The sequence below is a fragment of the Anopheles cruzii genome, chromosome 3 (genome assembly GCF_943734635.1).
Source record: "Anopheles cruzii chromosome 3, idAnoCruzAS_RS32_06, whole genome shotgun sequence".
Taxonomy (NCBI): domain Eukaryota; kingdom Metazoa; phylum Arthropoda; class Insecta; order Diptera; family Culicidae; genus Anopheles; species Anopheles cruzii.
Genome location: NC_069145.1, coordinates 7713227 through 7739856, shown reverse-complemented (window position 1 = coordinate 7739856; position 26630 = coordinate 7713227). Strand labels below are relative to the sequence as shown.

At 48.4% G+C, this 26630-nt stretch overlaps 1 protein-coding gene across 12 annotated transcripts in view; it reads left to right on the top strand.

The window, feature by feature from the left end:
* The first annotated feature begins 284 nt into the window (after positions 1–284).
* LOC128271346 (glutamate-gated chloride channel) overlaps positions 285–26630 on the top strand; it is a 37167-nt gene continuing 10821 nt past the window's right edge. For 6 of the 12 annotated variants that reach the window (XM_053008830.1, XM_053008825.1, XM_053008829.1 and 3 more), the window contains exons 1-3: positions 285–346; positions 470–582; positions 14735–14802. In XM_053008830.1, coding sequence (XP_052864790.1) covers positions 285–346; positions 470–582; positions 14735–14802 — 243 coding nt within the window. Of the gene's footprint in view, positions 347–469; positions 583–5896; positions 5965–14734; positions 14803–20119; positions 20191–26630 lie in introns of all 12 variants that reach the window. The other 6 variants (XM_053008824.1, XM_053008827.1, XM_053008821.1 and 3 more) reach the window with 2 other exon arrangements.

Here is a 26630-nt window from a genome sequence, read left to right as displayed (position 1 = left end):
ACGATGATCTTATCTTCGGCGGCTGGGCGGCGTTGGGTTGGTCGGGCGGCTGCCAGAGGTGGAGCTGGAGAGGTGGGCTATAAAACTGAGTTAGTGTCGGCCACCGGTGTGCCTTTCGGTGCTGCCAGCCATCATCGCCTTCATCAAAAATGCTTCACATTTCAATTTAAGCACCTCACATTCGTTCGTGGATCAAACCTACAGTTCCGGTGTTTCCGTTTTCCGATTCCAGGATCCCCACTCAGCCCGGACAGCCCGGACGGGAAGCGCCACCCCGGTTCAGAATGGCCCCGGGCCATGTCTTTTGGGCCATCTTCTACTTCGCTTGCCTGTGCAGTGCATCACTGTAAGTATATTGACGCCCAAGTAATCCGTGGCCCGTTGGCCGCCGTAAGTACCGGGCCCAATGATGATCTTGTAAAACGAACGATTTCCTCCCTCTCCCTCTCCCCCTCTCTCCCCAAAACAGTGCCAACAATGCCAAAGTTAACTTCCGCGAGAAGGAGAAGAAGATTCTCGACCAGATCCTCGGCGCCGGCAAGTACGACGCTCGCATCCGCCCGTCGGGCATCAACGGAACCGGTAAGGCAGCCGCTTCCAACCCCCTCCGTTCCACCACAGCCAGCGGCAGTAGCCGCACTACTTGCTTCCGCGCGTGTGTGAGTGTGTAACCGCGTGGACTAGCGTTTCGTGGCGTTGCTAGACTTCGGAGGGCAAGCGAAACGACAGTCCCCGGATCACCGCGTCACCGCGTGGAAGTGCCGCTTCCGAGTACTTTCTGTCTCCGTTTCGTTCCGTTTCGTTTCCCAGTTTGTCCCAGTTTTCGGTTTCCGTTAGTCCGCTTTTCCGTTCTATTACTACAGTAGGCTAGGCTAGTTTTGACAACTACGTCCTGCCCGCTTCCGGTAGTGATGCGCGCGCGGTACAACAACGTGCTAGTCGGGCGCATCTATCGCAACAGCAACACACACGGTATTGCGGGTGAATTCTGGTTTTCTGTTGTCTTCCTTTCTGTTTTCGCCCCAACCCGGATTTCGGACCCGAATTTCGCACGTCATTCGGGCAGTTTCGAAATTCGAATTCGAAAACGGGAGTTCGCCACCGGCCATCTTTCTTATCGTTTTCCGTTTTTTTTTTGGATTCCGAAAACCGCTATGTAGCTTTCAAGATTCACAACCTTCACTGAGGGTGAGCGTGTTGATAAAAGTCTCTAATTTTGCGCATCGCTTTACCCTGCTCCATTTCGGTATCGTTTTATTAACAACTGGCCCAATCAGGAAAAGGGCCGTAAGGTTTCCGTTTTCTTTTCTCTCTCTCTCTCTGTATTGCTTCACCCCACCAACAGCCTATCGGGCCATCGTAGGCAAATAGCCGAAATGGTCTCAATAACAATCGGACCGAAATTTCGGTCGGTTTTTTTTCTATTTGTTCCGTTTCTGTCGGGTTTTTTTACGGTTGGGTTAAAAGTTTCGCGCGGCGAGTCATATTTATGCTAGCCACGCCTGCCAGGGGCACTAACCGGACGGGTTGTGTCACCAACTTTACCCCCGCTTCGCACACTTCAAAAAGATTTCCGAACTCGTTTGACGAAGGTTCGACCGGAGCGGATCTCGCCGGGATTTCTGACATTCCACGGGAACTACCACCGCGCCCCGGTTGCGTGCGGTGCATGGGAAATGGGTACAAAAATTCATCAACCGACGGCCCAATTTGTGCAAAATATTCGCTCCGCACCCTTCGATGAGCTCCCGGCGGGTGGGCTTCGAAAAATTTAAAATCACCACCACGGGCTGGCGGCGGACCAAAGTTTTGTCAGCCGGACAGCGGGCCCAAAATCCCGGACAACAAATCGGCCCACAAGCAGTCAATTAGAGCGGGGGACGCCCTGTTGGTGGTCCCGAACCACCACCGGAGAAGGATAAGACCCCGAAAGGGGGACCAACACCGAAACCTGCCATCAATTTTGCACCACGTGCGCTCCGGCTTTTTTCGCACGGTACGCCCAAACTGACCCTTCCGGGCAGTTCCGGGCGTTTTAATCGCAAATGCAAATGAGACGGGCCCCAACCCTTGTGATGCCCGCAGGGCTTACCGAAGGCAGGAAAAAGGGCCCGCAAAAAAAAAGACCCTGGGAGACTGGGCCCTCGAGAGCGAAACAGTTTCCGGCGGGCGCAAGATGGCACCCCGTGGTGAACTTCCGGCCACCGCTACCGCCTCCGCCGCTGGGGCGCCTTGGTTGCCGAATGCCGGTGAACTTTTACCGTACCGACCACCGACCGGGAGGTCTCTTTTCTGTACCGACCACCGACGAAACTTGACCATATTTTGACAAAGCGAAAGGGTAAATTTCGGTAAATTGCAGTAACTCCGGAAAACAGCCAACAAGCAACGAAAGAAAAAAAAAAGCTGGTGGCAAATTTCCCGACCAGCTTCGGGCCAACCGCCACCCGGGAGGTGGGTGGCGGTTCGACCACCAGGTGGGCGACACAAAACTCCGCTGACGACGACGCCGACGACGTATCGTAAGCCCGGGGCCCTGGTTTGATCCTTTTAACGAGCCTTAACCCCCTGCGAATCTGGTCTGGGCACAAGGATGGCCGCCCGACGACTCCTTTCGGTGACACTGCCACACGCGCGCGCAGTGCCCACGTGGCTTTCGCCTTTATTCTTGGCCTCCTTTTTTCGATCATACAAATGGCCAAATTAGGCAAAAGAAAAAGAAAACCCCGGGCCCCGGGACCCGGGACCCGGTCCCTTCCGTTGGTGGTGTCGGGGCTGACCTTCGCGACCGTCGTCGGTTCCGGCGGCGCGTCCTTCGCGGAATGGCTTCCGGGGGCCTTTCGGGTCCGCTCCGGCTCGCTGCGCTGGGGGCTGCGGCCGAAGAAAAAAAACAAACAACGAAATAGGAGAGCAAAACTCTGATCCGATAATGCCGGTAAAATTGTTCATGTAAATCATCGTTCACGTCAAATGGGCAGAACACAAATCTCTTCATTTAGCTGGAGGCCTTACTTTTTTTCTTGCTTTGGGTTCTGGGAACTCTCGCCCTCGTCTGCGGGTCTCGTTCTTCGGCGCGTGCTGTTTATCTATTTCAATTTGACGCTTAACTAGTGTCAAATTTGGACGCCGGGTGGATTTGTTTACACAAAACACTCTCACTAGCCGTTTGTTTTGCTTCTGCTCTGCCTTTTTCTTCGCCTGCTGCTGGTCGAAGGTGGTCGCCGAGTAGTCCAAGTTTTATCGTAACCGTTACCGCCAAACCGGAGGACCAAACTCTGGTGAACTTGTTAGTCTTTTGCAAGTCGCCACCCTACACCGTGCACGCTCGAGTGATAATCTGAAACACCGCGGCCGGGATGAAGCTTTCGAGCGCAACCTATAAACGCCAGTGACGGGCCGCGCGCGCGAGAGAGAGTTACACAAACGATTTGCATTTGTTTGTTGTCCGGAGCCATCCAATTTGCCTGCCCGGCCGCCCGGACGGACGCTGACGACCGATCGCCGAGTTCCGGAGTTCTTCGGCGCGGTTTCTTCAATGTTCAGGGGTCCCTTCCTTGCTTCTACCTTTGTTTGTCCACCGTAGATTCTTCGGTGATCCGACGGTGATCCGGCGGCGGTCTACGCAGCTTCAGCCATCAGAAGGCACCGTCAATGGCTCCTGCTTCTGACCGGAAAAATTAGGACACCACCGAAAGAGTTCCTCCGAAAAGGAGTTTGGCAAAGTACAGGCGAGAGCGGAAAAAGAAACACGGACTAAGGAGAAAGTTTGGACGACCGCCATTAGGTGTACCGAGACCAAGCGGGGGCCCGTGTTCGAGCCCCGGCCGACATGAGCTGACCTTTGCACGGTCGGGACACGGGACTGAAAACCAAAAGTTTTCCTCCGTACCCGGTTTTTTTGTGTGGGACCATGGAATGGACCGTGGAGAAGGTGGAAAACTTTTAACTCCAAAATTTGCTCTTCCAATTTCGCTGCCGCTTTCGGACAGGTTTTGGGACGGAGGGACGCGGACTGTGGCCTCATCCGCATCACCACCCACTAGGTGCCTGGTAGTGACCCATGTTTGTATTGCTTGTTCCTTACTCTCTCGGGTGTCGGGCCCTGAGCCATCGTGCCTCTAAGGAGTCGGTTGGTCGGTCGGGTCCCCGTGTGTTCGGGACGACGGACGGCGCAATCAGCCTAGATGGTCGCGCATTAATCTTTAACCACTCCGCTCCGGGATGGAGGCAATATACGGCCGGGTCCTGTCTCTCTCTCTCTCTCTCTCTCTCTGTCCGTGGACTGTGAACGATGATATTATTGCACTTTCCGAGGCAAACATTTGCCTTAAATCGCTCCCATCAAAAGGTAGGAATACAAATCGTCGGCAATATGTGCCCGCCCCGCTCCGGCTCGCTGGCTCGTAAAGTTCGCTCTATCGCAGTAGGGTGGTGGTCCACTTAAGGGATAGTTTGGCTAGGGTAGGGACAACCCCCACGGACGGAGCGGGGTCATAAAATAAGCAACGAAACCACACGTACCACGCCCGGTGCCCACGGCGAGTAGCCGCACCGTAACCTTCCGGGGGCTTCCGTCGGGGGTGCAGTTTAGTGTCGGGGAACGACAAATAAAATATCCAACACACCGACGATATCTCGGTCTACTGGGAGCGGGTTCCGGCGCACGGTTCGTATCCTCGGGACAGCGGGCCCATTCGCGGCTCACTAGCAGTCAACACACCCGGAGAGCCACTGAGCCGGCGATGATGTGTTTTGGCCGCCAAGGCGCGAAGATGGGACGATCGGTGGGCTACCTACCGATGCTGAAACCAATATTCGACGATCCTCCGGTCGTCGGCAGCCTCCCGCCTCAACTGTACAGCCCCTTCTATGGCAGCTTCTGCTTGCGTTGTAAATAAGCTTCATCATCTAGATCATCGTCGTCGGCCAGCAGCAGCTGCTGGCGGATGTGCTTTAGATTTCGTGTATATCTTCTCCCGCTCTCCCTTTCTCTCTCTCTCTCGCTCCGGCAAGCAATCGAAACAAACCACACTGAAACGATGGCGAGACTGAACCGGACGGGCCGGTGGGCACGCTACCCACACGCCCCCGGTTGTAAATAGTTCGTCCTGTTTGTGCCACAATTGTTCCACGGTTGCTACTTTTCGGTTAAACACACACACACACACACATACACAGGGGCCACGCAATGCACGGCCACTTTCTGGCCACCCACCTTCGGCACACTTGGCACCTTAAAACAATGGCAACAACTTCATTCATCTGTCCATTTCGGGGCTGGGGCTCCATTTCAGGACTAATGGGATGGGATGTTAAAAGGGCTCCGAATCAATTGTAACCCTCACACACACATTAGCGTACACCAATGTAATGCTTATTTTAATTAATTTAAAGTGAAACTGTACTACGAGCTGTCGACGAGCTGTTTACGGTGATGGGCGGTCACAGTCATAGGTACCATCGGCACCGGACGGCCCATCGGGGAGGACCCCGATGTTGCCCCACGTGTTGTGGGGCACATTAAGCCCTCTCACCGTCACTGTCTCTCTGTGTCCCTTTCGCTCCACTGTACTGCCGCTGTTTGCTGATTGTTTCTCTTTACGATTTTCTCTTTTCCGTCTCAAAACCAAAAAAAAAATTATAAACCGTAAAAAAACGAATCCACCAACGTGTCATCGATTCCGCAAACCGACCGCGACCCCGTGAATTCTGTGCCCATCGCGCGGGCGAAACGAACACGCACACAACACGAACGATAAATTATTTGAAACCTAACACAATATGCAACAACACCCCACCTAACACCCACCTAACACACCCACAAAACACTCGCCTCCCCTCGAGCATAAATTGAACAATTTAATATACGCGGACACACCCAAACCACGGCCCACAGATGGTCCGGCCATTGTGCGTATCAATCTGTTCGTACGAAGCATTATGACCATCAGTGACATTAAGATGGTAAGTTTTAGTTTTTTTCCGGTTTTCCGGTTTTCGTTTTCTCTTCTCTCAAGTCTGCTCAAGTTTGCGCTGCTTTTCGGTTTCGATTTTCTTGTCCCCGTTCATTTGTGATCATTTCGCCGCCTGCCTCGAAACCTCGAACGTTCCTCCGTTCTAACGTTCTCTCTAATGACCGAACTAGAAACAACCCACCAACACCACCACTACCACGTTGTTGCTAGTGCTGCTACAAATAGCACCGCCACGGACAACAGCCGTCACAACAAAAAAAAAACCACTAGCTAGCCACTAGAACTGCTTAGTTTTGACATTTATTAGGCATTTGTTCTGTTTGTTCCCCAATTTGTTTCTTCATTCGTTCTCTCTTTCTCTCACTCTCTGTTTTTATCTCGTTCCATCTGTTCTTTGGGCCTGTTTCCGTGCCACTGGTTGCTACGCTACGTTTTCTTCCTGCAAGCAGCTTGCATTTGCAACAACAGTAGGCGTTCGATAGCGTTCGGTTGTGTTCTTTGCGTGTTTGTTCTGTATGGCTACCTGGTTCGAGAGAGATAGTTGCCGAAGGCCGAAGGACAGTGTTGCAACAATTATTACATCCGGCCACGATCCAGCGCATGAAGGCGCATTTGGAACGCAACCAGCAAAGGCGCAAGGCAAAAGCAAAGTAAACCAAACAAACTCCTCGCAACTGTCTCTCGGCGTCCGTTAATTTTTGGCATGCAGGTTTTCTGTTTCGTTTTCTGGTGATGATTTTCTTGGTTTTGTTTTCTCGATCCCACTCCTTGTGTCCTCGTGTGCAACCTCGTTTTCGCGGAGAGCAACCCGGGCGCTTCCAGCTTAGGGCTAATGCCCCTAATGAGAGATGCCTTTATCGCCTCTAGTGTTTTCCGTTTGTTGGGGATCCGATTGTTGGATGCGTTGCCGTTTTCTGTTCCGTTTATGCTCGAACTCACCGAACCCTTTCTCCCGCTCTTATGCTCCCGGTTTATTGGTTTGCGTTGCCCCCGAAAAGGCTCTTAGGCGATGTCGATGTTTTGAGTGCCCTGCTAGAAACCCCACTTTTTGTGTTTGTTGCGCTGAGAGGAAAAGGAAAACAAAACCCCAGGGCAATATGCCGTCCTTTGCCATCGCCATTTGAACTTTTCGCGTCACTCGCTGCAGGCGGTTCAATTAGTTTTGTTTTTGTTTTTGATGCGATTTGGATGGAAAACCGGAAGCGCAAGTGGACCAAGTTCGCCACTTGCTGCTGCGCTGCGTCTAATGGTGGCGTCAATTGGGCTTTGCGAATTGGGAAACCAAAAACAAAACTCTGACCTGCGGCTCATCGTCACCACATCTGCGGGAGGTTAGCGCCTTAGCGTGTCCGGCGACGCTTCCAGTAATTGGTTTGGCGTTTGTTTGTAGGTTTTGCACTTTCACGTGGTTGTCTCGAGTTTTTTGGAAGTTTGTACGTCTTGCGGTCGTTGATTTCTGTTGGGTTTTTTTTCTTTGTTTGTGTTGGGCATCTGTTAAACACAGCCCCACAGCTGTTTGTTCTCGGTTGTTGTATTTTCTGTTTACTTTTCCCCAACGATCGCGGTCGGCTGACTGTTCGGCAACTTTGCTCACCTCGGTAACGTGAATGAATTTATGAGATTTTTCATAAATCTATTTAAAAAGAAACGTTCATAGTACAATAATACGTTCGTTTAATGTGAGCAGCGCAGTGTTGGCGCACCGAGTCACCGCCCCGGTTCGGTGGCAGTTAAAGTAGTTTGGCAAACACCATGGTCAAAAATGTAAAACCCCAACGAAACACCTCCGTCCTGCAGGTATCCGCAGTGTACCCCGATCCTCCATTCCGCTTCATCGAGGTAAGCCGCCAAGCCTGTTGTTGAAAGCGCACACCTTCGTCGGCTTATGACACGGGCTTTCGTTATCCTGGCCCGGGCGCCAGACCGGGCCGTGTCTTGCCACCCGCCGCCACCCGTTGGAGGCGGCTCTGAGCAGGATTAGCTCCGAGCTTCCCGCGCTTCGGTGTTCCGGTATTTTTTCGTTCCCGTGCTCCGGTTAATTTTCGTCGGCCCCATCTCATCTCATCCTGTGCAAGTGTTGCGCTAATTCGCTCCCACTGCAGAGGCCGCTTGCAAATCCCCCAGAGTCATCCACTCTCTGTCTCTCGCTCTCCCTCGGGCTCCCTCTCTGTATCCGTTTTGCCGCCGAGTGCGGCAGCCGTCGACAGCTCCGGCCACCGAGTGACTCATTTATTCATTTCATTTTCGGGCTCGATGTCTCGAAAATTGCTACGGACCATCGGGAATCCGGAACCGTTCGGACATGGTGCAGTCAAATGCCATAAATAAATAACGCTGAGGCACCGGCTCCCCGGGGAGGCGTCCACCGCGCGCTCGCTCGTTTTCCCCCGTAATCCATTCCGCACCGAGGTTTATTTATCCAGTTTTTGTTTGTGTGTGTGTGTGTGCGAGTGATTATTTTCCGAACAAACGGCTGGCCATGGCTGGCCAACGGGGGCCGCTGTGTGCTTTTTACGGGCGCGAACCAACAAGTATTCCCACTTCGGAGTGTATCTGTCCCGCAGTCCGTCCCGGTCCGTGGGTAACCGCAGAAATAATTCTCCACTCATTACGATCGTCATCGGCGCCGTCATCAACGGTGTCATCAGCAGCGGCAGCATCAGCAGCGACAGGATCGGACGGCCGGTGGAAGCAATAATGAAACATTTACCCACCGGCCCAGACAGAGCACAGCCCACAGCTGTCACTGTCGGCCAACATGTGGCCACCAACCCTTGCCGGGGCGGCGGCGGGACGTGGACGGTGGTGGACCAGTGGCCACATAAATTAAATTTTATCTTCCTCCGTATCTGGGCCACTGTCCTCTGGCTTGTCAAAGCTGGCTGGTGTGTGGCAAGCGCGGCTCGAAGAAAGCCGACCGCGAGAGCACTTTTTATGATCGAAATCTTCCTTCCTTTCCGGATCCGGTTCCCGCCGTACTTTTAGCCTTTTCGAGAGCTTTTATTACCTTCTTTGACCTGAGAGGGAACCAACTCTGGAGCACACTAAAACAAGAAAGAAATGTTTAAACTTCGAAGCAAGCCTTTATCGCTGCGTAAAATTTATTGCTGAGCATCGGACGGACAAAAATCACAGGGGAGCATATCAAACGAGCGACCGTTTCGTGTTATGTCATACTGATTGCATAACGTTTGGCGTTCTTAAACATGCATTTCTATAGACATTATTAAAGGGTGCCCACTTTCAGGCAGCCTCTGGCCTTAAATTGCTGTTACGGTCTCCTGTTACTTTTGTAAAAACTCAATTAGAAAACTACTATCCCCCTATTTGGTGTCCACCAATTTTGCTTCAGCTTTTGTAAAAGTTTAGTAACAACCATCGACCCAACCTGAGTTCAGTTTTTCGATTTGAGTTTTCCAGAGTTCGGGAACCATTTTCGAATAGCCACAAAACTTCTCCCAACGATCGGCACAACCCGTGGCTTCTCCACACAGGTTCAAGTGCCTGTTTCTCCTCGCATGTCCATCGTCCCGCGTCACGTGCTGGAACTGGAAACTTCCGGTCACCGGTCGACACCGCACACAACGCAGCGCCACACTCTAAGCTGAGCAGCGCTGTGATCCCGCTTCTGCTGAGTGTTTGAGCATTCCCGCGGCAACAGCGGATTCCGTGTTCGTCGGTGCAAATCCCGAGAACAAATAAACAAATCACGCAAACATATGTTGTACAATGTTTATGCGCTTTTTGCACCTGTCGACTCGAGGTATCGTGCCCTGCTCGCTGCCCAAGTGGCGCCCGAACGTGGCGAAACTGTTAACCGAGCCGTTTTTAATGTATTTTTACTTTCTCTCTCTCTCTCTCGCTCCTCCTTTCTCTCTCTCTCTCCGTCTTGCAATGGCACTGGGCAAAACCGTGGGTTCGCAAACCATCATTATTAAGGCGCAAGTGCTCAGCTACCTTTCAGCGCGAATTACTATCGTAAACGTGTGCAACAGCTCCTTGTTCCGTAAGCTTTCCTTTTCCGGTGCCGTGTGGTGCCCCGGCGCTAAACGTGTGCCATTTCGGCCGGAGTATGGGCAGCGGCCCGGGCAACGTACAATTTTGTAGGTTTTTTCATTGCTACTTGAAAATGGGTAAAAAGTTTACCGACTGGATTACTCACCCGGCGATCCTGGCCAAGGCGGTTCGCGCCCGCTCGCCGTCGTGTTCAACGGAACAGCCAATTAGATGCCTTACAAACCGGGCACGGAAAACGCGTCCGGTGTTACATTATTTGACCATGGTGTTTAGCTTTAGCCTGCCACACTTCCTTCCTTCGAGGACCGAGACCGAAAGCTTGTTTTTTTGCGCCCGTTTTTTTTTTTTGTTGAACCAGCCCAAGACCGACCGTCCGCGAGTTAAAACTAGGACTTTACGTTCAGTTGTTATGCGTTTTTGTCGCTGTTGCGTAAAGTAATTCTCAAACACGCACTTTTCCCATCACGAAATGCTGAGTTTTCTGCTTAGACGTTCGCGTTAACTCTGTAGTCGATTTAGTTTTGCGTATGTTTTATTGTTATTGTAATAACCTAGTTCTAGTTGTAGCTGCGGGTGCTTTGGCAATTTTGTTCTGCATAATAACAAAACAGGACTCAACAGTTTTTTTGCGGAAAAGGGTTTTTCATTTTGGAAAGAATAATTACAAGTCACCAAAAATGTTAACCGAATGAAAACCCAATGTTTAGACATGGAATCCCTAGGAAAATGTCACGAATATTGAAAATTAACAAATGGAAGGAAACATGTAGCGAATAGATTCAATAATTTGTAAACTATTAAAATGGAATTCCATTCAAATCGGTACTCGTTTCGAGCCACACACTGACACCTGCAGCTACTGCTATCGCTATGCTCTTAATGGCCCTCTAGTTCATTTCTTATTTCCTTCCTTTTTGTCTAGAAGTTAAGCATATTTCTTCAATCAACAATTTTGATCTCCTTTACATTTTCTGTAATAGCTTCTTTGAAATAATTCTTATTAAATTTTGGCTCGTTGGTGTCAAATTGAAACACGGTGCAATATGTTTCTGAACGTTCTAGTTTAGGGCTTACGCGCTTGCACAGTCAGGATTCATCAGCCAGTTGTTCCATCGATAATTGATTCAGTAACTTTGCTTCGGTTTGTGCAATTATTTTGTTGGTAGATACAGTGGACAGTCTGTCAACAAAATATTGGTGCAATATTTCCTATAGAAAAGTACGCTTTCGAATTACAAAAAATACTAAGCATTGGCATTCGATTGGCATTCCGCGATAGTCAAACGTACACACTAAAAAATGAAAGAGTTCGAGGACCTTTTCGATGGTATTTGCAAACACTCTGCCAGTAACGTTTTTAAACATGTTCCACCCCAAGCTGCCCATCATCATGCGACGCTTCTGTAGTGTACCGATGGCTTCCCGGGTAACGGTTTGCGCCTTGCCATAGATTTATTTACTCCTCCTTACAACGTAAACTTTTCCAGTTCGTTCGCATGTCGTTCACGTTCCGCACGATCAGCAGCCCGAGTTTTGGCTTATGCGTTTGTTTCACAGCCCCCAAACTGTGTCGGTTATTTTTCGGATATTCTCGTTCGTTCTATCAAACACACAAAATTTAAATTTTACACCGCAGATGGATTGCCGTAATGCGCCTGAGAAGACTTTTGCCACTTTGCCGGTACGCCTCCGGTGCGCCCCTTCTTGCTGCCTGCTTCGAAGCCGTAGCGTAGAGCCGACTCATCCCATAGCCGCCTCAGACCGGTGACAGTGTAGGGGGAACTTGCGCCCGGGGGGGAGGCCTCCCACCCGCCGCCACCATTGAATGGTGTTCAATGACGGCCAACGGGACGGCCGAAAAAGTAGTCACTTTGCTATGGCCAAGTGGGCCCAAAAGCCTGGCCCGAAATGGAGCGGGTACTTTTGCGGGTTACGGAGCATCGGTAAACTTTTGCATCCTGCCGCCGTCAGCTGGCGCAAATGGATTCGGGGGCACTTTTGCGACGCCTTTGGGCCTCATCAGACCCGTTAGAGCTGATCGGGCGGACAGAAAGTGGTGCAGCCAGCAGCCCCGGTACCAGGAGCCGCTGGCACGTTGAGTGCATTTGTTTTAGGGCCGATCTCGAGGGAAATGACTATTCACAGGCCACTCAACAGCACAGCGTGTGTCCCTTTTCTCGGCTGGCTGGCTCCTGGGCTGGCTGGAGCAAATTTTCAACACTTTCGAGCTCACGTTCCGCACCGACGTCGGGCTGGGGCCGTGGCCGTCCTGGGCACTGCCGGCAGAATGTTGCTCGAGTGTTGCCAGAATGAAGTGTAAATGGAAGCTGAAAATGCTTGGCCGATGCACTAAGTACGTGCCCGAGAAACCTGCTGCATGACACGAATCGGTAAATCGACAGAACACCGGAGCCACTGGGCACACTGGAGGGCTAGGTGGTCCCCGGGCCGGGCCCAGCACACCTCCCGGTGACATGGCTGTGTCGTTCCTTTTTAAATGGTCGGCCTCGGCCGGGCGGGCTCGGGTGCTCGGGGCTCCTATCGCGTCTAAACGTCACGGAAACGTGTAATCTCCAAAGAGATGCTGCCGTTGCTAATGATACCATTTCGGGCGGAGGAAAATAATGAAGCAAAAGGAAAACATTGCACGTCTTTATGTTTCCGTATCGTATCAATTACATTGTTGCGAATGGCCGAGCAGCACGGTCCGGGGTCGGGCGCTCCGCACATTGCCCAGTGGACTATAATTTGATGGCACAATCATCCGGAGGCTCTAGAAAAGCTGCTTATGGAGCGCTCTGCTGCTACGCTACCACCGCCGGTGTCCGCCGTTACCAAATTATTTCCAAATATTGCTCCAGCACCAACGTCCGCCCGTAGGGGCGGGGTAGTACAAAGTATCCCTTGGGCCGTGCCCTTGAGCCGTGCTGCCGAGGAAAGAACAACGAAAATCGCCAGGGCGACCCGGGCGATGAGACCGAACGTGGAGATCGATTTCGGTAACACAATAAACGGCTAGCGCCCCGGAATATTCCGGTTTCGTTGTCCGTCCAACAACGGCAGGATCAGGTCACCCAGTCAAGCTGTAGGTTCCAAGAACCGGCGGAAAATGTGTCCAGTTTTGAAGCGAATATCAATGCCCAACCGTAACGGTTACAGGGACTGGCGAAACTTGGTGTTTTAAATAGAAATCATATGACTAGAGGCCCCTAGAAGGCAGGCCAGTTGCCCTGCACTGTCACTGGTCCGTTTGAGGACACTGCTGCTCCACGCATCCACGCACATTCATGCGCCTGCCGTAGAAATGTTGAAACACTAGCAAACACTTCGCTCGCTCGCTCGCTCGTCTAAGAAAGGACCAGTATCACGTCTGCGAACATCCGTTTTTATCGATCTAACGCTTCGCTGACCTACGCCCAATCGTAGTATGCTTGCGCGCGGGTTCGTCTGACACTAACCGTGAGCTTCCTTCTAGCTTTCTGCGCCCCGGTTGGCTGGCCACTGGCGCATCGGTCCATCGACACCGGTCTAATAATCGGCCGAAAATGATCAAGATCAAGAGATAAGCTGGCGGTGGCCAACAGAGCACGACGAGCAATGCTTCGACACGAACACGAGGATCTTTCGCCGCTGCAGCTGTTGCTACCGTACCGTAAAAGTGTTTCTGTTCGAAATCGTTCATTTACAATTCACCACACCACAAAACCACACACCGCGACACATTCACATCCATGCACCACCGCTACACACACACGCACAGTCTCGCGCTGGGACACAACGGAAGGATTCCGGTGCTACCGAAGCACCGAAGTACTCAAGGCTCACTCGATTCGTTGTGCTCGAACCGCTTTCGAATTCAAACGGCCCACCACCAACTGTCAAATTATGGCAACCCGGAGTTTCTGCCACCGTTCTTAGCCTGTTGGGATGTCTTTCGCCGTTGTTTGGTTAATGGGGTTGTCTCGTCCGTCGTACTTACTTTCCCTTTTATGTGTACTACCTGTTTTTGTTTGTTTTTGTTTCCAGAAACTAAATTTGTCGTCACCTGTCAAAGTTTGACCGACACACGAAAGGAAGCGGATGAACAAGACTTTGAACTGGTTTTGTAGATTTCTTTAGTACAAAAAATACATCGAAAAAGCAAACAGCATACCGATTTACTGTCTCCACACACACCTTGTACCAAAATAAAGCGATTCATTTACTTCACTCTCTCGTTTTCTGCCACTCAACTCCAACAACTCTCTTCTCTCTTTTCATCATCACGGGCGTCGGTTTTGACATCTGTTGCTCCACAACCTGTGTGTGTGTGTGTTTGTGTTTGTGTCACGAAATTTTGTCGCCCACAAATCGCTCACCATAAAAACCAAAAAAAAAAAACAACCAAAAATCGATCGAACAATCGAAACAAACGTCATTTTTGGTCGCATCACAAATAAACAAAAAATAAAACAATACAATGGCAACAATGTATGTGCACCAATACCAATGCAACGAACACACATTGCGTGGGGCCTGCTTCGATTCGTAAAACCAAAACCGAAAACTCCACCAAAAACCAAACGTCGATTGCAACCGACGCAATCCACCAAAAAAAAAAAAAAAAAAAATCAAAACCAAAATCGCAAAAACCTATGCTAAACGATCTCACGCTCACGGGGTACGCATCGCGCAAATCGGTTCACTACTTCTACTACTGCTACTACTACTACTACTACTACTACTACTCGATGCACACACAGACGGTCCGGCCGTTGTTCGCGTCAACATTTTTGTAAGAAGTATCTCAAAAATCGATGACGTGACTATGGTAAGTGTAGTGGTGCGGCGATAAAACAACACACTACGTAAAACTGCAAACCGTAACCCACAGTTACTATAATAATAAAAAAAAATTAATAACAAAAAACCAATGATACCTAGCCCTCTGCCCTTATATGCCAATAAAACCCAAAAAAGGACAATCAGTCTGGCTAGGCTTAGAAGCAACAGCAAACAGCAAAACAAACCCCCAACAATCTAAAGTACAGTCACCTGGCAAGATAAACACGTTTTAGTACATCCACACACAACACACGCGATTTTAGTCGAATTCCCACGTCACTTCCGTCACAACTTTCGTTTGGTACAACTTTCGCCAGCCAAAGGCCAAGGCCACAGCTCGAAGCACCGCTGTCTCTGGCTCTTTCGCCCACGTTCACTCCGTCTCTGTCGCTCTTGATCAATCACTCTCAATCACTCCCTTCCATCACAACCGTCCAGCATCGAGAACCACCACAACTTCATCACCCTCGCGTAGTAGATCCGTACGAGAGACAATAACCAAACTGGCCACCGAAACGTTCCAAACAGCTCCCAACAGCCACCACGACTCTAAAAAAAAAAAAAAAAAAAACAGAAACCTGTCCCGTGCCGTAGTCCGCCGTATTGGTTTTCAGTCGACTCACAGTACTCATTTGGTTTTGATTTGTGTTTTGATTTTGTTTGCACCCTCACTTACCGTTTAGGTCGTACTCGTTTTGTTTCTTCTTCTTCTGCTCCTTCTTCTTCTTCTTCTAAGTAACCGTTGGGTGATCGCGTTTTCGCGTTTCTTCTCTAAAACGAAGCAACGAAACGTGACGGGCACATGTCACGTGCAAATCTCAGATCTTTCGACTCACCACTCGAGCTCTCACTCACTCTCACAATCAGCCGCTCACTCGGGACCAACTGCCACGAATTTGCTCGCACCCATTTGCCCCCCTTCCACAGTGACTGTCACATCTGCGGTGGTTTTTTGTGCCTACGTTTGTTTTGTTTTTTGCAACCGATTTAGACCCAAAACCTCGTTTTGATTTCGTTTGTTTTTTGTTTTTCGTTTGAACCTTTCGGAGCACCCTTCTTTCGGTAAGGCTCGCTAGGCACTGTTCGCCAAAACATACAAATTCGATTCCAAATTCGTTTGTTGCGCTAACGGTCGATGGCTTGAGAGTACTTAGCTGCCTCCTAGTGCCCGGTTTGATAGTTACTTGTTGCCGTACTTTACTGGTTTTTTCCTGCCATCAATACTTTTTGATTTTTTTCTTTCCGATTTTTTTTTTCGAAACATTTTGGAATGGTTTGGTGTTTCATTTTGTTTTCACTTTTCTGCCCACTTCTGCAGGAGCTTCATATGGTTTCTGGTTTTCGGTTTCGGTTTGGACCATTTTCGCACCTCAACCTCTTGGGGTTTCGGTTTATGTTTTCTGACGCCTGTAACCCTACGAGGGCCAAGTCCCTACTTCGTACACTTTTCGTTTCCCAGCACGAACGAATGGTTAAAATATATGAACGGTTGTGCCATTGGATGGATTGAACTGCTCTATGCCATGACGCGCGCCCGCCGCCTTTCTACCCTCCCGGGGAGCGGGACGGGTTAAGGGTATAGCCTGCCGAAGAAAAGCCCAACCACAAATGTTGGAAGAAGTGTCGTTTCTTTAGCGAAACTGCGCGTCGGCAGAGATCCGTAAGCATGGTGTGCAATTGGCGGCGTATCGCGACCCTTGCCGTTCTCGGTTCGACCCCGGTCAACGATTAGCTGCAACTGAATTAGGCCGATTGATTAGGCCGTCAACTAGCGCTTTTAAACATTAGCCATGGCAAACTCTTTCAAACTCTTCTTGTTGCGATGCTACCCGTCTTGCGTGGTTCCAACTGTTTGTAGTGTCATTTTTATTGCCAGCTCGTCTGTACTTTGCTCGGCTGCTTTCTTTCGCCTTCTTCGCCAGACAGTACAGGGCTGTTATATTGCTTTCACATTCCGTTTTCTTCTTTGATTCTGTGCTTTACTTTCCGGTGCTGTTTTTACTCGCTTTATTATTACGGTTATGTTGCTTTTATTCCACAAAGCAGTTTTATTGTTTGTTTAATATTTTGCAATGATATTAAATCTAGGTTGATGATAATTATTATCAAACATTGCCTAATTAACCACCGAAACCACTTCAGTATTTAAGGGCACCAATTTTAAAGCAGTGCCCAACGTGTAAGTCACGCCAATATAAAGAATGTTTGTTGAAGTAAAACATTATAGCAGTAATAGTAACTAAGAACAACATTCAGTGAACTAATCGTTGGCTTAAAGCTCCGATCTCCATACACTAGTGTCAAATTTTCTTAACCTCAACAAAGTTCATATATTTTCCCGCTTTGTTCAATAAACACAATACCAAAGTACTGATTAGTCCCCCGAAGAGTAAGAGGCCCGAGCCTATTGCTTAGATTCATCGTCCTTTCCAAATTTTCTTTTCATTTACTAAGATGCGAGCCGTTTATACCCACCAAGAGCTATTTATGTTTGACGTAAAAAAAAATATTCCAGTTCTAAACGTAACCCACCCGGTAACGCTATTCAGCGGCCATCCGACTGTCTTGGGTTTCTTTGTTTGTTTCTCTCTTCCACTTCATTTGCGCTACTTATTCAATGACCAGCAACCGATAGACATACGTTTAGTTCCGTTTCACCTTTCATTGTTTGCATAATATTCCCTTGTTCATCATTACCGATTAATGGACACCTTACGCCTAGTATTTTTATCGTACTTTTCCATTATATCTCGGTTGTGAATGTGTTTGTCGTAATGATATGGTATTTTTCCCAATTACTTATTACTACATGTTCTTTGGTAATCTGTACGCCATTTTCCTCGTTCTGGATAAAAACTGAATTTCCCCAATGCATTTCATGATCGTTAACGGCAAACGCCGCTTCGTCTGTCTGTGATGGCGCTCGCATTGCCTTAACCGAAACCCACCAACACACACGTTGACACAATTCAAAAACTTCGACCGTCACAGCAACCCAATGAGCCATTTTCTCCTATATCGCTGTTTAGTACGTGTGTGCAAAGCTATAGTTTTCCTATCTGTCGCCTCGAGCAAACGGTGTGTGTTCGTGTGTATGTGTGGTTTTCCAACGCTAAATGTCATTTGCCTTTCGTATGTGTTTCTTTTCTTTTTACATGTTTATTACTGAGATTTATTACTTTCCATAAATCATACCGAAGAAGCAGGATGCTTCCACGCGGCTCAATCCTGCCGAACGATAGTTGGCCAATGCTCTACACTATTTTCACTACTTTCATACTAAAAAAATTCCAATACTTGTTAGATGTGTTGTTTCATCATTGCGTAGACAGTGTGTTACTTTTTGTTTGTGATATTTCATCACCTTCTTGTTGGCTCAACCTTTCAGGAGCTTCTCATAGACCCAAGACACCGATATGTTACTCTGTCACCCTTTTCGTTTTTTGTAAAGTCCTTCGGTGTGAATCCTAATACTAATACTGTTTCAATGGTACTGGTTCACGAAACCATCGTGCTGCTCCTGGCCGATTATGCCTTTCGCCCCTATCGTAGTGTCGCTCTGTGTCGGCTACATGTAGCTCGCTGTCGAAACTTAATTTAGCTAGGCATTAGACAATGGATTAAGAGCATCTCGAAGGGTGCTCGGCGGGAGGATAACAAGACCCGTCACACTAGTTCACTGAATGTTAATGTAGAGAAGTGGTTTCGGGCGGTACGTTGTTCTGTCTCAGTTTTCTATCCTCGTGCATAGCGGAGTGATGATGTGTACAAAATGCAACTAAATCTCTTCCATTAGTAGTAGTTTTCACTGCCTTTTCTAGCTTAATTTTAATCTTCTTTGCAACGCTCATCCAGATTCGCTGTTTTGCGCAAACTTCTTCATTCTACATTCCTGCTGCGTTTTCCTATGCTTCTCCGTTTTCTTGCCTCACACGAATTGACTACTGGTACGATATAGTTCGCTAGTTGCAAGAGAGCATTATCAAATATCGTCCTTATTTCTATGTATGTTGCTCTCTCTCTCTCTCTCTCTCTTGTTTGTGTCAGTCAATTACATTTTAGCGTCGGTGTATGATTCTTAGTACGATGTCAGTAGGAGATAACGATAAGCTGGCGTGTATAAATCACCTCCAACACGTCAGCCATCGCTATCCCACTTTCTCTGTTTTGCATAAACATATAAGCATAATTATAAAGAAAAAAAAACACTTGAAACTCTCCTAACTTCACCTAGTTTGCTAACCATATACTGAGCCACAAATTAGTCTGAAACGGGCGCCACCTCCAGGCGCACCCAGCTTCGGTGTAGGACATGTGGAGCAAACGCCTATCGATCACTAGGGAAGAGGGAGAACCTTACCAGAGGCACTTTCACCCAGACGGCAGAGATTTGGGCTCTCTTCAAACTCCCGATCTTCACTCACACGTATTTCCTCCGTTTCATGTAGTGGCACGTTAAACGCATCAAACCGTGAACGATGTTCAACTTGCTAGCTGAGTTGAGTGTTTGGTGCATTTCGATTGGGGTTCGTTCTCTAACCGTAGCCTATACTCTAGTGTTGATGCATTCATCTACCATTGTTTTGCTGGACCTTGGTTGTGGTGATTTTTCTGTTTTGCGTTTCCGTACCTATTCTATTCGAATACTGCAGTAATGACACACACTGTTACACCCTTTTCGTTTCCCGTTTTCATTTACTATATAATCAAGTTTTAGTTCGTAAGTGTACTCTCTTTTTCTCTCTCTCTCTCTCTAAAGTTCTAAACCATTCAGCGCCACATAATATTCATCAATACTATCAACCGATATGCAGTGCTAATTGATTTTCTCTTCTTGTTTTTTTTACCCACCCGTACCGTTCGCATTCTGCTTTTACATTCGATTTGCAATATCACCAAAAAAAACCAAACAACAACAAACCACTTCGAGATCCTCAATTGATGCGTATGCGTAAACCAAATTACCGACGGCAACTGTGTACCGAACCAAAAACCAAACTAAACAATGCCCAACCAACCCAACGTTCGCCCAATTTGCTCGAGAATCGATTTACGTATGCTTCCTGAAACGGATTTCTCAAATGTCACCGATCGAACCGAACCAAACCGAAATGTCCAATCGAATATCCATAACAAATTCAAACCAACATCTACAACAACAACCAACAACAACCACATCATCACCAAAAAAAAAAATATATATGCATAAACATACCAAAAATGTCCCGAAACCATTGAATATTCACTTTCCGTATGGTAAACATGCAAAAACAAAACAAATAAACAAACATCCCCGCGCGTAGACGATAAGGCCACACAAGTGTTCGTCAACATGTTCCTAAGATCGATTTCGAAAATCGACGATTACAAAATGGTGAGTTAGTGTGAATTTGTACCAGCCTCCGAGCACCACAGCTATGATAATAATAATCATATTAATAATGAAATAATAACAATAATGATAATTATAATCGTAACAATAAGCGTCACAATTGTACAGTTTCTAAGGTTGCTCCTCTGATCGTTCTCTCTAACGTAATCATAGCCTAAAACAGTGTTGTGTGTTTAAAGTGACAGTTGACGTAATCCATCACGTTCCGTTCCGTGTCGTTCCATTTTGTAAACAACAGACCGCGTTTCCCCTTCCGATTTCGGAGCTACTACGTTCTAGTGTCGCTGTCTCTCACTCTCTTTCTCTCTCTCTCTCTCACTCTATCTATCTGTCCTTCTTGTTTAATGTTTCTGTTTTTTTTTGTTATCCTCAATAAATGTCTCTTGTTCGTCCCGTAACTTGCCGATCCCGTTGAGAGCCGTTCAGTAAATTCGACATCAACTCTCAGCTCATGTTCTACAGTTGTATCGGTTGTAAAGTTTTGGTTTTCCAAACAATGATTTCTTCACGTCAACTGCGGACTATAGCCGTCATTCGAACAACGAAACAAAACGCCGTACTCCAAATGCATATACTCATACATCCACATCCATCCTATGTCCACATTCGTTGTAGCCCGACTCGATAGTTCTCCAAGTACACGTTTCCTGTCTCATTCCCCCTCAAACACCGGACGAACCATTGTAAGAAGCAGCTCGCAGCTCGGTGTATTGTTTTCTGTTCTACCTGTCATCCAACGTTACCATCAACCTTTCAACTTATTGTACACGGGACACTATCACGCTGACTTGCTTCCGTTCTCTCATTTCATGAAACATTCTGAGCCATCTCTCTTACACACACACAAACACACACATACACATACACACACGTATGTTTATAATTATCGTTCTTTTTCCGTTTCTTCGAGTGTTTTGTTATTTCCCGCACAGTGTTGTAACCCGAAAAGCGTGCGTTTCAGCCTAACCTAACCTCACCAACTTTCCTAATACGTGCCATCTTCTGCCAATGGTGTGTGTACGTGCGTGTGTATGTGTGTGTTTTGCACATTAACGCCACGTTGAGCTCCCAGCTAAAAAAAACGGTGCTTCAGAGTTAATTAACCTATCATGCGCTTCCGCTCCGAACGACGATCAACGTCGGTTGGCGAAAACGAAAGCTGTTCTCGTTGCAGCGAGCCATCATCTGCGTTTAAAGCGGCGTGTTCACTCCTTCACTGGCAGGATGGATCATTATAGTAAACTAACCCACAGCCCGCCGCATCCGGAACCAATGCTCGTGTTTAGATTTTTTTTCAATGCGTATTTGTGTATGTGTGTGTGATTGCGGGTGTGCGTGTATGTGTGTTTGTTCATGTCTTTGCATAATTGTCAATGGCATAAGCTCGTTGCATTGTTGTTTCATGTGCGTAACACTTTCTCGCTCTTTCTCTCCTTCGCTCTTTGTGTCGCACCCGCCCATAACTTGGCGTTTGAAAAGGATCCAAGATAATGAGACCATCAGTGAAGAGACAATCAAATTAACGTTGATTGTGTCCCATCGCATCGCACTCGCCATTTTTTTCTCTCCCCTGCTACTTGGTCTCCCGATCCTCCCAACCGTGGACACTCTCATGACACACACACACACGATTGTTTTTTTCTCTCTCCCTCCATTTTTTCCCCCCTCATTTTCTCTTCTGCTCCCTTCATCAAACACGGAACCGTAAGAATTTATCCACGTCACAGTAGGCAAAGTTGCAGGGAAAAAGAACTATCACACTGTCACCGTTGCCAAAGAAAATGTCGACAAAAGTTAACTTCTTCATGTTCCATAAATCTCTCTCTCTAATTCCCGTTCTTTCTGTTTTTTTTTTAAATTCCCACCATCTTCCTTATCTCTCGCTATCGCTCTTTCTCTTTCTGTCTCGTTGCGTTGACCGATTTCTTTGTCTGCGCGTCCCCGGGAACCGTTTTGTACTTCTTTTACCGGGTCAATACGTGCGTCCGGCTTGGGCGGTACAACAGCATTCTGATGACATGCAAAAGCGTCCTCCGGATTCAAGAACCCGTTCAGTCTGTCTGTACTTTGCTACCACTACTCACCACTCACCACCAACACGTCCACGACCACGTTTTGCCTGCCGACTTCCTTCACTCGCGCATTGGTACCGACCGGATCCGGAAGTAGAAGTGTTGAGCAATAGAATAATGGTGAAAGAAAATAAACCCACCCACCTACACACACACACACACACAAGCACACTGGATACGAACATTCGAAACGAGCGCACCGACAAACTTCGCCACCAACTTTCGCTCTTCTGGAAGGTGCACGTCGAGAAAAGCCGAATGCCGGTACCAGTTTTCAGTTTTTCCTCATTTTTTATCATTCGATGTTTGGATTTTCAATTTTCAAACCAACTTCTATTGAATTTAGTCGAAATGTTTTCCAGGTTTCGTTACTTTACTCTACTTTATGTCTGGCAGTTTATCGACTTGTGTTGTTGTTTCTTTTGCCACCATATTTTAATGAAAAAAACTGTTTCAATGAAGTTGATACAAAAAAACCTCACCACTCAGGCTTACACACTCTCTAACTCTCCAGGGATCTGTTTATAACAATGGTGCGTTGTTTTTCAGCCATTCCCTAGCTTTCATTTGTTTTTGTATGTTTTTGTCATCGTCCATTGTGTGTGCTGCTGAATGCGGAGTATATTATCGCTTTATTCCACCCGAAGTTCTCATTCCGTCCGTCGACATCGTTCAATGTTTCACACACACACACCCACACACATTTTCAATTGTCCCTATCGTAACTGGTTTGATTTAAACATCATGTGTTCTAAATGTGCGAGTATCATAGCCACCGTTCACGTTATCACTGACTGCCAGCCGTTCATGTGCATCCACTCCCGGTGTTGCCAATCATTGCCATCCATGTTTGTCGTACTTATCGAATCCTCTAATCTTATGCTAATCCCAAAACAGTTAATCAGCCACTCCCTGCCGAGTGCGCGTGGCTTGGCCACTTCAACATTAAGTACAGTTATTTATGCATACCGATATCGTCCACCCATAATCCAATGATCATAACCTACATGAACTGCTCTCCGTTCGAAAGCAAGCATCCGTTATGCTACACGTACTTGTCGTCGCCATTCTCGCCGTCGTGTCTAGAACTGCAACTGGTGTACGTGTGTAAACTCGATTGATTGGAGATGGAGCTCATCCTATCAGGACGCCTTCACTTTGCCGTCTTCAGTATGTCCATCACACAAACCATAACATCATTGCTTCATCATTATTTTTTCAAGACTTTAAAAGTTTAATTTCAACATTTCTGTTCCACACTGTTTTGTTCGTAACTTTTTTTTGTGTTTCATGACTAAAGTTTGTCCATTACGGGGTTAAAATTTATGAACACAACTCACGTGTTACTGCCTAGAGTCCTGCATAGATTTCACAGCAAACCAGGATAGCCCCTGCTGATCCTACTGCTGGCATCAACTAAGAATGGTATCTACCGGCCATGCTTGCTCCCCCAAACACGGTGCGGCGCAGCAACATTAAAGGAAGCTTGGTACGAAATTCTTCCTGCGACCTCAACCGGCCACTTGACACGATTCAAGTTCGCACTGTTGACTGCTTCCGCCTACGAATGCGACATCATTAGCACCCGAACCACCCACCTCCACGGGACACGGACAACCAAGGTTGACCTTTCATGCTACGGACCGGGTGGGAAACAGCCCACACACACGCACACACACGAGCTAGAAACGGGGCAACGAATGGGGAAGCATTTTCTCAGAAAACGAATTGAAAATTTACATTTCATTAAGCAACGGAAAGCTAGGCTTTCAGCACAAGATAGGAAGAGAATGCACGACGACCATACACGACCTGCAACCTGATGGGAAGCATTTGAAAAGAATTTACACAAAGCACCATGCGCCTCCATTGCGCCACGAGCAGCAAAGTTCGTTAAAGGTGCCCAACATAATGGCAGGGCACGGCACAACACAGCAAGCGATCTGACGGAGACCAGATGTCGGATAATTCCTGCCACCACCTGCCATTCCCGTTTGCTCAAAGCATCGGCCATAGGCAGACATGCGCCTCCATCCAGTTCATTTTACGCACCACCAGGCGCCTCCATTTGTACTAAAAAGAACTTTAAAGTTCGAAAATTAGCTAAAGATGACATTGACATGTTGTTGTTATGGGCTTTTTTTTCGTTGTTGTTTCAATGTGCACTTTGATGGTGATGGAATAATTCAAAGCGACACCGGCGCACTTAGTGGCGCACCGTTCCACCCGTGACAAGCTAACGAGGTTAAAAAGATTAGATTTTAAACAACTTACGAGCCACCTTTTGCGCTGCGCTGAGGTCAGGGCCAAACCACTGCTGGAAGCTGGGAACACCGTGCGCGAAACCGGCGCCCGAATGGGAGAGGTATCTCAACGAGCACTTCAGACCAGGGGCTTACGGCTACCATAAAATTAATAAGCTATTAAATTTGCACCGACCGAATTTGCCCATCAATTCCGAACCGTTCCGCCGACCGGGGGCCAGGAGCCGCGGGTGGAAGCGTTTCAAAGAAACCGAGACTCTTCACCGATCGGAGTTCGGCAAAGTTACGGGATGCAACCAACAGCTGTGCCCGGCGTGGACGACACACCGAAGGATCCCGGCAGCAGCAGCAGCAGCACCAGCAGCAGTGACCTAGACCATCGTACGGTGCAGTTTACGGTTATCGTCCGCCATAAGTCAGCCTACCGCAGCCACCGCTTCCGCCACCGCGGCAGAAGCCATGGAACTGGGGAAACTTTTCCAAAACTGCCCGAGACTTACCAAACTTGCCGCACCGTGCCATGCCGGCCCGTGCCGTGGACGGCCGATAAAGTCCACCGGTGAGCCCAGCCCCGGGTTCCGAGGGGCCAAAACTTTTCCAATTAACTTTAAAACCACCGAGGCCCCCGAAATGTTGGGGCCTCCCTTTTTTCTTCACTATCAAATTAACGATCTGTGCCAGGGGAACATCTTTGCCGGTTTATCGGGGCTGTCCCGAACCATCCGGACCGGTAACGAAGCACGAAAATATTGGCCCATCCCGAAGTGGCCCACCGGTATCGCCGGGAAATGCCGGGCCACGGTTCCCCGGTTGCCCGGTATTTTATTGACCGACTCTTTACGACTGAGCGATCCATTTCATGGATCCTGTTTGTTTTCTGTACGGCGCGGTAGGGTTTTTATCTCGGGCCGGCCAAGACGTCAAAAGATTGGGCTCTGATTTGGCCAAACATTTGGTCATAACTTTAAAAGCATACGCAATGGCTCAATCCTGGCCGGGCTTGGCCGGGAAAGTTTACAGCCTCGTTAGTGGGCTGTAAATAGAGGACTGGCCGGCCAGGACCAGGTACGGCACGATGATCAATAATGTAAAGCATTAGGTAACCGGGTCGCTAGCTGGCTGACTGGCTGGCCGGGCAATCCTTGTTTTCCCTATCTCCCGGATGGTTTATTCCACCCGTGCAATGTTTATTTGAAGCTTTCCCATCGCCAGCAGAAGCCCGGCAGCCCGGTGGAGCGGCCGCAGCAGAACAAGAACAGGATCGGTTACAAACCGGCACCGGAATGGGGTTTCGGAAATGATAACAGCCGCACACAGGCACACCCTCTCACAGGCACACGTCTCCAAAAAAAAAACAAGCAGCATACAATGCTCGGGCTCGTGGCCACTAAAGCTGATGAATTATGCAACGACTCTGCAGTACTTAGTTTTGCAGTACGATGCGAGATGCAAACGCGGACAGCGCGGACCGCATGCAGAAGAAGCGAAAGCATAACAAGGACCCCCGGCAGCACAGCACGGCCACGGAACGGATGCAAATAAATTCCCTAACGTAAAAGCGGCTCCCGGCTGCGCCCGGCCTCCTGCGACCACTCTCGAAAGCCGCAACATAACGCCCGGCCACTACAAAAGAGAGAATAAAGTATAATGTTCGCATCAGTTCTCGGGCCGCCCACGACCGGGCGCCAGGCACAACCATCAGCACCATCACCATCATCAGCATCATCAGCACCACCACCATCACGGTCATTAGAGGAGACAGCAGCCAGCATTTCATTTCTTGTTCTGTGTAACGAGAGTGAAATGAAAAGTTTGCATTGAAACATGTCGTTAATTGTGACCGCATGGATGCACTCCCGCACAGAAGCTTATGCTGCTGCCAGCGTAGCCAACGTGGCGGATTTAATTCGCAGCACCATGTCAGGAGAGTTAGCACCAGGTTACCCCGGTACCAGGGCGAGTTATCATAACCTCACACCCCACGGCTCTGACGACGTGTCTCTGCGTGCGCCCCAGTTTGCCCGTTTGGTGATGACGTAATCAGGGTGTGATTTCGGAGACGTCTCGAAGACGCTCGCCCACAGCG